At 38.8% G+C, this 14,586-nt stretch overlaps 1 protein-coding gene across 1 annotated transcript in view; it reads left to right on the top strand.

Annotated features, from left to right (window-relative positions):
- The window catches only part of Rnf17 (ring finger protein 17), a 119,892-nt gene that overhangs the window by 47,044 nt on the left and 58,262 nt on the right, over nt 1-14,586 (top strand). Inside the window, exons 11-14 of the mRNA XM_059273571.1 lie at nt 1,735-1,824; nt 9,255-9,413; nt 11,656-11,845; nt 12,969-13,137. Coding sequence (XP_059129554.1) covers nt 1,735-1,824; nt 9,255-9,413; nt 11,656-11,845; nt 12,969-13,137 — 608 coding nt within the window. The remainder of the gene's footprint in view (nt 1-1,734; nt 1,825-9,254; nt 9,414-11,655; nt 11,846-12,968; nt 13,138-14,586) is intronic.

Genomic DNA, 14,586 nt, shown 5'->3' with positions numbered 1-14,586 from the left:
AATGGGAGGATCTGTTATCTGTAGTTAAAAAGAATTGTTGTTGTCTTTTGTTCATGTTCTTAATAGAAACATACTGCTCTAATTGTATATCTCATATCCCATCATGAGTGAGAATCTATTGATTCCATGCACCTGCCTTCACATATTCCAAATTTGGAAAATTTTGTTTTTAGCTTTTATTTATTTATATTGGGTTGGGAGGTGCTGGAGAGGTCTCACAACTAATGTAGTCTGGCCTAGAATTCACTATGTAGCCCAGGCTAGGCTCCTATTTAAAGCAGTCCCCCTGCCTCAGTGACTTGAGTGCTGGGATTCCTGATATAAGCTACCTTGCCTGGTTTGTTTTTTAAAGGCCTGTGTTGGCAAAGGCCTTTAATTCCAGCAGTCAGAAGGTAGAGGCAGGCAGAGTTCTGTAAATTTTGGGCTAGCCTGGGCTAGCTATACATAGTGAGCCCAGGCCAGGCAGGGTTACACAGTGAGATGCTGTCTCAGACAAACTAAAAACAAACAGATTTGGGGCCTGAAGAGTTGGCTCAGGAATTAAAAGCCTTATTACTCTTGCAGAGGACAAGAGGACCTGGATTTGGTTCCTAGCACATACATGGTGGCTTACAAACATCTGTAACTCCAGTTCCAGAGGATCCAAAACCTTTTTCTGACCTCAGTAGGCACTGGGCACCTACCATGTGGTACACATAAATACACACAGGCAAAATACCAGTACACATAAAAATAAAGTAAAAATTTTAAATCTAAGGAAAAAAAAAACTTCTGAGGTGTAACTTTAATATTTGATTTACTTAGGGTTTTTGACATTTTTATGTTATATATTTAAGCCTGGTACATATGATGCAAATAAATGGTAGATGAAATTTGTAGATGCAGTTTATTATTCTCTTCTTCTTCTTCTTCTTCTTCTTCTTCTTCTTCTTCTTCTTCTTCTTTTGTTTTGTTTTTCGAGGCAGGGTTTCTCTGTGTTGTTTTGGTGCCTGCTCTGGATCTTGCTCGGTAGACCAGGCTGGCCCCAAACTCACAGACATCTGCCTGACTCTGCCTCCCAAGTGCTGAGATTAAAGGCGTGCGCCACTGCCACCCAGCCTATTATTCTGTTCTTAAATTAAGAACACTTCTTAAATCTTTGTTCTGATATTTAATTTGTTAGGAGCTAAACTGTTATAAATATCATTTTATAACAACTAAATATTAAATATAAAAATATTTAAAGAATTTTTAAATTAAATAAGTTGTTTGATCAGACTTACAGTGTTAGTATTCTGTCCATTCTTATAGTAGTAGAATGCTACTATATGTGCTTTTACATTAACTATCTTTTGACAGTTTTTAACACCATTGTCTGTTTTATTGGTTAACTTTGCAGAAGTCTTTTAATTGGAATTTATTTGAAATATTTTAATAGAATTTTAAACACATAGGAGAGAAACAGAGAAGGAGAGTAAGAGAGACGTTTTTAAAGGGGACAATAGTGCTCACTGGAGAAAGTGTAGGCTTCTCAACAGAGACCCAGAATGAAATTTTAAATACAAAGAAGTGGACATAGCTTCCTCTATCTTCCTTGTCATCGATGTTTGAATAACTTGTGATTACCTATCATGACTTTACTTATAAAAAATCTTACCATTCTAGTATTTTACCAATTTAATCACAGCTTTTTAGACACTAGTGTCTGGACACATTAAGAAAATTCCTAAATTTTTCTTTTTTATTTTGATAAAGCATGCGTCACAGATGATCCTGTGGAGACTCCTGGATACCAAAAAATGCCTCCTCAGAAAGAGCTGTCTGTTCCTGTTGGATCAAAAGCAGGTATGCTAACAACTGACCATGCTTGATGGAGTGGCATCTGCTTGATGTATGATAACTCTTTCCTAATATGCTCCGAAGAGCATTTTACTAACTAAATCTATTTTCCTTTTAATGTTAAAAGTTTTTACTGTCTGAAAAACTAGTTACATAGTTACTTTGGTTCTTCAAATTTTTATGTCTGTTTTTAAATTTATGAGGCAAAGTAATAGGTTTCCTTATGGCATTCTCATACATATGTGTCATTAAACTTTGTTCTCATGTGTTCCCCTCCTGCCTCTTGCTTGTCTCCTCCTTCTCAGTTGTCCCTCTTCTGCTTTCACGTCACGTGTGTTCCATTACATTCTCTTTTCCTCCTCTGTTTCTTCTTTTAAATCTCTTAAATCTTTAATTCCCTCTAGATTCTTGACCTGTACACACATAGAGACACACAGATTCTGCATATAAGAAGAAATATACAGTGTTTGTCTTTCTGCAGCTGCCTGTTTCACTTGACATAATTTCCAATTCCATCCATTTTCCTACAAATGCCATGATTTCATTTTTTAGAACAGCTGACTAAAATCCCATTGTGTATATATTGCATTGAATCTTATGTTAGTTACTTTTCTCAATAATAAGACAAAATACCTGATCAAAGCAACTTAAAGATTTATTTAGGCTTACAGTTAAGATAGAGTCCGTAAAGCCAGGCGGTGGTGATGCACGCCTTTAATCCCAGCACTTAAGGAGGCAGAGCCAGTTGGATCTCTGTGAGTTCGAGGCCAGCCTGGTCTACAGAGTGAGTTCCAGGACAGGCACCAAAACTATCCTGTCTCAACACACACACACACACACACAAAAAAAAAAAAAAAAAGGGAAAAAAAAAAACAAGATAGAGTCTACGATGATGGAGAAGGCATGAGAGCAGGAATCTGAGGTGGCTGGTTGCATTCTGTCTGCAATCAAGAAGAAGGGAAGGTGAATACCGTTGCTCTGTTCACCTCCTTTTATTTCAGTCCAGCCCTGCCTGTATTTAAGGTTGGTTTTCCCTCCTCAGTCTGGAACTCCATTGAAATCATACCCAGAGGTTTATCTTCTAAGTGGTTCTAAATCCTGTCACAGTGATTATCATGATTAACCACCCTCTGTCAACTTGACCACAAAGTACCACCCTTGGCCTCTAAAATATTATGCTCATCTCACAATGCAATTAGTCCATCTGTAAAAGTCCCCTTTATAGTATTTAACATCCCCAACACTGTTCAAACATTCATTTTCTTCTGGAACTCAAGGGGGTATATTAATACTGTGAGACTGTAAAAATTTTTTAAAGGTAAATACTTTCAGTATACATTGTCACAGTGTAAGCATTCCTATTCTGAAAGTAAGGAAATGAACATAGTGTGGTTAGTTACTTGCTTTGTTTTTGTTTGTCAGCTTGTGTTGAGCAAGACTCATCTGGGAGAGGGAAACTAAATTGAGAAAATGCCTCTATCAGATGGGCCTGTTGGCAAGTCTGTGGGGCATTTTCTTGATGAATGATTGATGTGGAGAGCTCAGCCTAGTGTGGTTGTCACTATCCTTGAACAGGTGGTTCTAGGTTATAGGAAAAGCAAATTGAGAGAGCCATGGAAAACAAGCCAATAAGCTGTGTTCCTCCATGGACTTTGTTTTGGTTCCTGCTTCCAGGTTGTAGCCTAGAGTTCCTGTTCTGACTGCCCTTCATGATGGATTGTAAGCTGTGAAATGAAATAAACTCTTCTGTGATGTTTATCACAGAGCTGGAAATCAGACTAAGGCATATAGCAAGGAAAGATTGGACTGATACAAAACTAAAACTGTGTAGGGCAAACGTCAAATGCTGTATGTAGCACCATGCCCAGCACCTGAGGCTTGTTATAAATTGGATGTAGCAACAGAATGGATCCTGATTTCACATCCATTAGTCTGTGTCTTTATATTGGGAAATTGAGACCATTGATATTGACAGAGATCAATGACATCAGTGATTGTTGATTCCTGTAATTTGTTGTTATTAGTAGTGGTGGTGGTGGTGCAGGGGTATGTGTGTGTGTGTGTGTGTGTGTGTGTGTGTGTGTGTTTCCCTTCTTTTGATTTTGCTGATCTGAGATTATTTATTCCCTGTGTTTCTACAGTTACTAGTTAACCTCCTTATTTTGGGGTTTTCCTTCTGGTACCTTCTATAGGGCTGGGTTTGTAGATAAATATTGATTGAATTTGGCTTTATCATAGATGTCTTTTTTTTCCACCTGTGGTGTTTAAAAGACAGAAGGACCTGGACAGATGTACCTCAGACTCTTAAGAGACCACAGCACAAATGCCAGCCCAGCAAAACTTGACCTTTACAGTCTCCATTGAGAAGTCAGGTGTAATTCTAATAGGTCTGCCCTTATAAACTACTTGGTCTTTTCCCTTTGCAGCTTTTAATGCTCTTTCTGTGTTCTGATTATGTTCTGATTATTACATTTAGTGTTTTGATTATGGTATGGTGAGGGGACTTTATTTTTTGGTCTAGTCTATTTGGTGTTCTCTATGGTTCTTGTACCTTTATAGGCATCTCTTTTAGGTTAGGAAATTTTTCTTCTGTGATTTTGTTGAAAATATTTTCTAGGCCTTTGAGCTCTGTTTCTTCTTCCACTATTTCTATTATTCTTATGTTTGGTCTTTTCATAGTGTTCCAGATTTCCTGAATGTCTTATATCGGGAGATTTTTAGATTTAACATTTTCTTTGACCGGTGTATCCATTTTTTTTAATCGTGTCTTTAATGCCTTAGATTCTCTCTTCTATCTCTTTTATTCTGTTGGTGAAGCTTGACTCTGTGGTTCCTGTTCAAATTTCTGAGTTTTTCATTTCCAGAATTCCTTCAGTTTGGATTTTCTTTATTGATTCTGTTTCTATTTTCAGGTCTTGAACAGTTTTATTCATTTTCTTCCACTGTTTGTGTTTTCCTGGATTTCTTTAAGGAATGTATTCATTTCTTCTTTAAGGCCCTCTATCATCTTTACACAGGCGGTTTTAAGGTCTTTTTCTTGTGCTTCAGCTGTGTTAGAATACTCAGGGCCTGCTGTGGTAGCAGTGCTGGGCTCCAGTGGAGACATTTTGTCCTGGCTATTATTGATTGTGTTTTTACACTTGGCATTACAATCTAGGCATCTGGGATCGTGAAGATTATAGGTCTAGGTGCCAATGTCTGGTTTTGTCCTTGTTGGGTGGGTGTTTTCTTCCTTGGGTTTTGATTCCTTTCTAGATTTTCAGAGAGTGTGATGTCTGTGTGTTGCCTGGTAGGAAATTTTCTGTGGACCTGATGGGTATGGCCACTGGGGGTTCCAGATAAAGTGTGTTTCTGGGTATTGGGTACTGACACTTAGGAATGGGGATAGGCTAGGGTTCTTTAGGGGTTCACAGGAGAGAGTAGAGCAGAGTGTTCCATCATGACCTGCTTACTTAGTTTCTTTGTAATGGGGGTAGAGAGTGAAGAGAGGTCACTCCAGAAGGTCTGCTATAGAGCTGGGGATGAGACTGGGGAATTGGATCTGGAGGAACAAAAGGAGAGGGGGAGATCTACAGTCAGCCTACCTGCTTCCCTGGCAGGAGTTGGGAGGTTAGGAGGGAGTGCCTGCTGGAGTTGGGAGCTGGGATAAAGCACAATTAAGGAGAGGGAGCTTAGGAGGGGAAAGTCTGTGGATTCTCAGCAGATGGGAACATGGGGTCCAGAGAAAGCCACTGCAGGTGTTGTGCTGCGGAGCTGGGGGTGAGACTGAGGGATTGGGTCTGGAGGAACACAGGGAGAGGGGAAGATCTACAGTCTACCCTATTCCCTGGCTCTTTTCCCATTCTTTAAAAGCTGGAGCCTTCAGTGAGTGGTGGTTTGCACTCAAGGTGCCTTTCTGTTGTCCTAGAAGAAAGTGTGCAGTTTCTTTTTCTTTTTCTTTTTCTTTTCTTTTTTTTTTCTTTCCCCGAGACAGGGTTTCTCTGTGTAGTTTTGGTGCCTGTCCTGGAACTCACTCTGTAGACCAGGTTAATAAAAGACACTTGTATATTTCATTTAATATCACTGATAAGGTTCAAAGAGACAGGCAATAGTTGGATGCTTTGCCGCTGGATACTTACTCCTGTCAGGATCTTTGTTGTTTTTTGCCAGTGCACCACAATTTTTGTCCGGAAATAGTCATGTCCATCCTTCTGTATTGTCTCCTCTTACCTATGCAGTGATGGGGGTGATATCTTCAAAATATCCTTCCGGCTAGTCAATCCAGAGGGCTTGCTTATGGAGAATCTTAATTTCAGGGTCCTTCCTGTACGTGTGCCGCAGCCTGTGTGCCTGGTACTGCCCTTGCTTTCCCCCTGCTCCTCCCACGCTGTACCAGCTCCTGATCACATCTTCCTAACCCACTTAGTATTTTTCTTGACCCTCCCTCTTCCCACAGCACCTGCATCCAGGAAGAGAAAACACCTCCTGGCAGCTCAGACCTAGTGTTGGCACATAATAAATACTTGCACTTGCCATTTGATTGCCACTTTGAACTCTGATCACTTTTTTTTCCTAAGAAAGAATTTTTTTTTTTTTTTTTTGGTTTTTCGAGACAGGGTTTCTCTGTGTAGCTTTGCGCCTCTCCTGGAACTAACTTGGTAGCCCAGGCTGGCCTCAAACTCACAGAGATGCGCCTGGCTCTGCCTCCCGAGTGCTGGGATTAAAGGCGTGCGCCACCACCGCCCGGCATGAAAGAATTTTTTTATGTGTGTGGATGTTCTGCCTACATGTATGTCTGTGCATCACATGCATGCCTGGTACCCAAGGAGGCCAATCTGATCCCCTAGAACTGGAGTTACAAATGGTTGTGTGTGGAAATGCAGTATTATGAAAATATCTGTAACATTCTAAGAGATGGAACTTTTGCTAGACCTCAGAGCTGAAGTTAATAATACATCTTGAGGTCCCTTAAGACTTAAGACTGCTAGCCTACTGTGTATTCAAACTGTTTGCTTAACCTGCCTTTAAGAGAACAGTGTAGGGGCTGGAGAACTGGCTCAGTGGTTAAGAGCACTGGCTTCCCTTCCAGAGGATCCCAGGTTCAATTCCTAGCACCCACATGGCAGCTCACAACTGTCTCTAACTCCAGTTCCAGGCGATCCAACACCTTCACACAGATAGATAGATTATATATATACATACACATAGCTATAATCTTGTTATGTTCCCTTCTATTCCCCTGACCCAGACAATGCATGTGTATCATTTGCTGAAAGCAGCAAACACAGAAGTTAAAAGCAGCCTTCCAAAATCTACCATAAAAGTTAAAAACAGCCAGGCGCTGGTGGCTCATGCCTTTAACCTCAGTACCTGGGAGGCAGAGGCAGGCTCTCTCTGCGAGTTCAAAGCCAGCGTGATCTACAAAGCAAATTCCAGAAACAGCCAGAGCTGTTACACAGAGAAACCCTGTCTCGAAAACCAAAAAAAAAAAAAAAAAAAAATGAAAACAACTGTGGTGATATATTATGTACCCTAATAAAATTTGCCTGAAGATCAGAGAACAGAACAAGCCACTAGATTAAACATAGATGCCAGGCAGTGGTGGCACACAGCTTCTTTAATCCCAGTACTTGTATCACCTCAAACAACATTTATGAATATTGGTTAATAAACAGTGATGTTTGTTATTTGGGAAAGTTAGGATCAGTGAGAGCCCGTGACTTGGCCCTTCTAAGACTGTTAGAGATTTCTGTAAAGAGTCCCAATGCTTCCCCATGTGATGCTTTCTGTGCTGTCCAGTACATACAGAGTGAACCCTTTGTGAGGGATGGACACAGATACAGATGCAGGCACAGATTCAGGTTCATGCAACAGAAGACACAGGGAGCAGGAAGTAGAGAATTCAAATCTGGACTCGCTCTTGGTTAAATGGCTCCAAGGGGAGCCATTTTTGCTTTTATTTCTTTCTTCAATGTGACACTGGTACATTACTTTTATTGCTTTTATTTCTTTCTTCAATGTGACACTGGTACATTACTGATACTTGGAGTTAGTCACTAGTGTATATAATCCTTGCAGTTGTGAACTGCCTTGTAGGTGCAGAGATTTGAACCCTGATCTTCTGGAAGAATATCCAGTTATCTGAGCCATCTCTCCAGCCCTTTTTGATCATTATATTTTTAATCAATTCTATTTTAAACTTTTCAGTGGTTATTACTTTCAATTATGCTGTTAATTCTACTGTTGTTATCCATTTGAGGAATTACTTTAGACGATTATGTAAGTCTAAGGCCACAGACTACCACTTTGTTTTAAATCTTCTCTGTGGAGGTAGGCCAGCTTCCTCACCAAGACCTTAGATTTCTTTACCCAATTCTTAATCTTATTATAGATAGTCTTTGTAGTTTATATTAGGTAGTTTAAATAGTCCGTTGTTCAGTTTCTGCCATATAGCTATACTTGGCTATATTCAGTTCCAGGACTTAAAGCCTTGCTCAGTACATAAGTATATATTAACTAATCAAAAAGTACTAAATATATATGAAAATATTCTTAAATTTGTATTAAAATATTCTCAGTTGTCTTGCCACTTATGCTTATTCTATTTTGTACCTCCTTGTATAGTTTTTTAATGTATATGCAAATAAATACACATACATTATCTTTTTTAATATAGAATGCAACATACCATATACACTGTTTGTGGCATTTCTCCTTAGCATAATTTGGAGATCCTTTTCTAGCAGTAGAAATAATTGGACTAATTATTCCTATATAAATAAGAACTTTTACTGTCATTAACTCTCTCTGTTCCACATGCACCAAAGGACACACTTCCCTAACTATTACTGTGTACTTTGACTTGGCCTAGGCAGATTGTCTTTTAACTTAATTTACAAGACCTGGATGCAGAGTAGCCATCCGCTGTATTGCTTTTGTAGTATTTATATGTATTGACCTGATTTTGGTGGACTCTCCTGGGATTCTAATCATTATCAATGTGATTCTAAGATCCAACTAAGTTCACAAAAACACTGAAGTTTTATGATAGAATAGTTATAGCACATAATGTGACTGTAGAACTTCACATGAACTTGAGTTTGACCTATAGAAAATGTTTCTCCAGTTAGACAAAGTATTTGCAGTTCTTGTTGCTAAAGAGTTCATAGTGGAGGCAGTGTCATTCAGTGGTATAGCGTTTGCCTAATGCACATGTCAGCCATGTTTTGTCCCTGACAGCACACACGCACAAGGAATTTGGGGTTTAGACTCTTTCATTAGACCTAGTTATTTTAAAAACTCATTGCTATAAGACAGGTTTGTTTTTGTTTCTGTTTGTTGTTGTTTGTTTGCTTGTTTGGGATTGTTTGTTTTTAGGAAATTACAGTTGCTCACATTTTATGGTTCTTTCCTAGATCATGTTTTAATAATGTGCTTTAAATATGGATTCTTGACAGGTTGTCCAGAGCTAGTCTTTGTAAGCCATGTAATACATCCTTGCCACTTCTATGTGCGGAAATATTCACAAATAAAAGATGCAACAGTATTGGAGAAGAAGATGAAGCAAGTTTGCAATAAGAGCTTGCACCTTGATCCTTCAGACATTCTGGAGCTAGGTAAAGATTCCTCCAAAATTATACTATCAAGTTTGTTTTAAATACTGTAATTATTGACCGACCTACATAGACTTGCTAAAAGATTTTTTTAATATTCACATAAAAGTTTTAGTGTTATTTAACATAAATTATTTGGTAAGTTAGCTAAATATTAAAATCAAATCTTTTTTTTTTTTTTTTTTTTTTGGTTTTTCAAGACAGGGTTTCTCTGTGTAGCTTTGCGCCTTTCCTGGAACTCACTTGGTAGCCCAGGCTGGCCTCGAACTCACAGAGATCCGCCTGGCTCTGCCTCCCGAGTGCTGGGATTAAAGTCGTGTGCCACCACCGCCCGGCCAAATTGAACATTTTTTTTTTTTTTTTGGTTTTTCGAGACAGGCTTTCTCTGTGTAGCTTTGTGCCTTTCCTGGGACTCACTTGGTAGCCCAGGCTGGCCTCGAACTCACAGAGATCTGCCTGCCTCTGCCTCCCGAGTGCTAGGATTAAAGGCGTGCGCCACCACCACCCGGCTAAAATCAAATCTTGACACATGTTTAGAGTATAACAACTCCATTATAAAGTGAGTTGCTTTTTAAATTACAGATCTATGACAGTTTCTCTAGACCTCTTCAGAATATAGGACTGTTAAGAGAGTGGGTTCCAGCTTACCTTGTTTCTCCTACCTCACTATGGCTTGAGCTAGACTTGCAGCCTCTCTGTTCTGTTAGGATAGACAAGAAGTTAACCCTTTCCTACCTACCATCCAGACCATAGCAAATGTTCTATAATGAGACAGGTTAACAAGAGAGAAGAAGAAGAAATATAATAATGTACATAGGAGCTATAAAAAGGCTAGAGGGTTGAAGTTTAACCACTTCTTAGAGAAGAGAGAGCCAAGGTGAAAGAGAAGGAAGCCAGAGCCAGGAGTAAATTATTGCAAATACATGCAAATAAAGCCCTTCAGGAAATCTCTGAGAGCTGACCTCAGAACAGATAAAAAGCCTATCTATGCTATTTGATGACTTTTTACTGTCTTCTTTTTTCTGATGATTAATCTTTTCTGTCTTTCTGAATATTGCTATGGAGTTTAAGACAATCCTAGTATTTTGGAAGTTCTCTTAGATAAGGAAACTTTAGGGAGGCAGACCTTATTTTTTGCTTGAGGGAAAACCTAGGGAAGGTTAGAGAGGCCTTGGTCCTGGCAGTTTGTTTTGCTTCGTCTGTTAAAATGACACATTTGACATACCATTTTCTGAGCCTCACACCTCAGTTTCCTACAATAAAAGAACCAACTCCATATCGGGTGTAGTGGGGAACACCTTCAATCCCAGCACTCAGGAGGTAGAAGCAGGCAGATCTCTGTGAGAGTTCAAGGCCAGCCTGGTCTACATAGTGAGTTCCAGGACAGCTAGAGATACATAGTAAGACTCTTTCTCCAGAAAACAAACAAAACAAAAAAACCACAGGGTGGTGGTGGTGCACGCCTTTAATCCCAGCACTCGGGAGGCAGAGGCTAGCGGATCTCTGTGAGTTCGAGGCCAGCCTGGTCTACAGAGTGAGTTCCAGGACTACACAGAGAAACCCTGTCTCAAAAAACTGAAGAAAAAAAAAAAGAAAGAAAGAAAAAGAAAAAATACAACTCCATAGGATTATTGTCAAGATCAAGTGGTTTCGAACACAAAAGGATGAAAACATTGACAGCTCATAGGATACATTCATTTTCAGGCCTCTTTCTTAATCGTTTTCATAGACAGTAGTTTGAACTAAGTCCTTAGTTTACCCTCCCCTTCTCTGAATCACACTGCTAATGAGTGTTAATTAATTTTGGAATTTCATATTCATTGTATTTTAATTCTAACTTGCTTTTACCGAGAGAAAGTAGTGTATCATGTAAGTCAATATATTCATAGGTGTATGTGTGAGGGAATAGTGAGCTAGTGATTTGTGAAAGGCCTTCCTTTAGCTTTTTGATGGCAAGACAATCTCATGTGACTGTGCTAATAATAGTTTGTAAAACAAAGCTCCTCACTGCGTAACAACTTGTACTTTGTATTTTTAGCCCCTCAATTAGCCTATGAGTTTCTGTAGTAAAGAAACTGCCACAGTACGTTACCTTTTATTCTCATAGCACTTGGCAGTACTGTATGATTTAATAAATCAATGAATTAAGACTTCTCAGTTGGAAAACTGAGACACATATTTGTAAGTTAGAGCTTTACTTAGTGTCTTTTTTTCATAAACGCTAATGATTTGTCTCTCCTATTAGGTGCAAGAATATTTGTCAACAGTATTGAGAATAGAATGTGGTGTCGAGGAATTATCACTGAAATAATTCCAACAAAAACTAAAAATATTAGAAAACCATGTAATCCAACCAAATTCTCAGTCTGTGAAATTTCACTAATACAGATATTCATGGTAGATTTTGGAAATTCTGAAGTCCTGATCATCACAGGGTATGAATCTTTGTGATTATTTTATGTTTGTGGCCTGCTTAGAAAGAGGATTAAAGGAAAGAAAGAAGTTAGTAACAGTAAAAGACTTATCATCGTTCACTTCCAAGATCTCTGTTTTATTATTTTGCTGTATATTTGTCTTACAAAGTAAGTTAAATATTGTCCTTTATCAGTATTATTAGAAAAGGAACTTGAAAAAGAGCTTTTTATGTGCTCTAGATGCATATCTTATGTTGTCGCAGAGCAGAGGATAATATACTGATGCTTCTAAATAAAGTATTAATAGTTAGCTATAAGCGATTGGCTAAATTTTTAATCTTACTGCTATAAATTCATTAAGGGATGTTTAAGAGTCATGCTGTCTAACTTACTATAGGTATTCAAAACTCTTTTCCTAGGTCTTAGGGAAAGAAATTGAAATGGTTTTGTAGTGAGAACCACTACTGTCTATAGCATGGCTACTTTATTTAATGCTCACAATTTTATAAATATGAATATATATGTATATACATGTATATGAGAAGATGAGTCATTATTGTCTTTAAGTTTAAATTGAATAAATTCAAATAAAGGTAGTCAAGATTTAATTCTATGTAATAAAATAGTTTCTGTTTAATAAATAATAATAAAATTATTAATAAAAAGTATTACTTTAGAATATAAGTTCTGCAAGATTTAACTTCAGGTAGTTATCCTTAGAAGTACACACCTTATAAAGGAGAAAAGATGTTCAAAGATTGAAACATTTTTTATTTATCTTTCTTTCTTTTTTTTTTTTTTTTTTTTTGAGACAGGGTTTCTCTATGTAATTTTGATGGCTGTCCTGGATTTTAGTCTGTAGATCAGGCTGGTCCTGAACTCACAGAGATCCACCTGCATCTGCCTCCCAAGTGCTGGGATTGAAGAAGGCAGGCATAACCACCACCTGGCTATTTATCTTTCCTGAGACAGGGTCTTATGACATAGCACGGGCTGGCCTGGAACTCACTTTATAGACCTAGGTTGGCCTCAAACCAGCAGAGATTCATCTGCCTCTGCTTCTACCTCCTGTGTACTGAGATAAAAAGTGTGTATGACCAACTATGCCCAGTGGAACATTATTCTCAATATTACTTCTTCCCAGAGTTGGTGACACACATATGCGACCAGAGCATGTTGGTGAACAACATATTACACTAAGTGACTTCTGTCTGCTTCTACGGAAGTCTGAACCATATAGTGAAGAACTGCTGAAAGATGTCCCACCTTTAGCACACCTGTGCTCCTTGAAAGACATCGTTCCATACAATTCAGTAAGTGGGATGGAAAGTGATTCTCCTGAAAAAGCTGTTGGAGTTTTAGTTGTGTTGCTGAGCTAGTCTGAAAGAACCAGTTAATCTTGACAAACACATTCTGCTTACGAACTATTAGTGCTATGATCCTCAGCTTCCATAGCTGAAAATATTTTAATGAAATTTTGAGTTCAAGAAAGTTCATGTGAACATAATGAAATATCCAAGTTAAACACTACATTTTAGAGTCAATTTTGTAGGAAGAAATCAGTTAGGAAATGGGGCACTATATTTCTAAACATTTTCCCCTCTTTCTCTGTATTTTATTTATGACTCACATAGCATTCTGTTTGGAATTATTTATTAATCTTTTCCCCTAAGAATCCTAGGAGATTGGAATTGTATATAAAAGTATCTGTGTGGCAGTTCTTCTGTTATGAGGTCTATGAAAGCAGAAGTCTGTGCCTTGGTTCATCATTGCATTCCCAACGCATAGCAGCTCCTCTTCTACTTCATAGTGGGTATTCAACAGTGGTGAGCAGAGTAAATGAGTGAATGATCTTTGGTTTTTCAAGATAGGGCTTTTCACTGTAGCCCTAGCCATCTTAGAACTCGCTGTATATCCCAGGCTAGCCTTAAACTCAGCAATCCCCCTGCCTCTGCCTCCCAAGTGTTAGGATTAAAGACATGCATCACCACAGCCCAGCTTTGAATTTTTTTTTTAAGTAAAATGAGGCTAGAAAGATGACTCAGCAGTTAAAAGCACCTGCAGAGGACCAGAGTTCAGTTTCTAGCAACACATCAGACAACTGTTTTGTTGTTGTTGTTTTTTGTTTTATTTTGTTTTGTTTTGTTTGAGGTAGGATTTCATATGGCCCATACTGGCCTCAAACTCCTACATAACCACAATGCCCTTAAAATTCCAGTCTTCCTGCCTCTGCCTTCTGAGTGCTGAGATTATGGAGTTGTCCTAGCTTGATCCCTGTTGCTGTAGTAAAACACTGGCCAAAAGCAGCTTGGGGCAGAAAGGGTTTATTTGACTTGTACTTCCAGCTCAGAACCATGGAGGATGCCCATGCTGTTTGCTTACTGGCTTGCTTGCAGGCTCATGATTAGCTAACTCTATTAAACAGCCCAACACCACCTGCCTGGGGATGGTGCTGCCCACAGTGGGTGGGCCCTCCTGCATTAATTAAAAATCAAGACAGTCTTTAACAGACATGTCCTCAGACCAATCTGATTTAGGTAACCTGAACTGAAGTTGCTCCTCTCTTATGACTCTAAGGTATATCAAGGTGACAAGACTAGTCAGGATAACAGTTCTTATTAATAAAACCAAACCTGAGCCAGGTATTGGGTTAAACACTGGAAGATCAGAGAGACAGAACAAGCGACAGCTACCCTCACCTGGCCAACTTCTCAGCTGGTCCTGTTTCCTCAGACTGGAAGCTTCTGTGTCCTCATCCCAAT

Source organism: Peromyscus eremicus, chromosome 9, assembly GCF_949786415.1.
Source record: "Peromyscus eremicus chromosome 9, PerEre_H2_v1, whole genome shotgun sequence".
In the NCBI taxonomy this organism is placed as follows: Eukaryota; Metazoa; Chordata; class Mammalia; order Rodentia; family Cricetidae; genus Peromyscus; species Peromyscus eremicus.
This window is presented reverse-complemented; position numbering and strand designations above follow the sequence as displayed.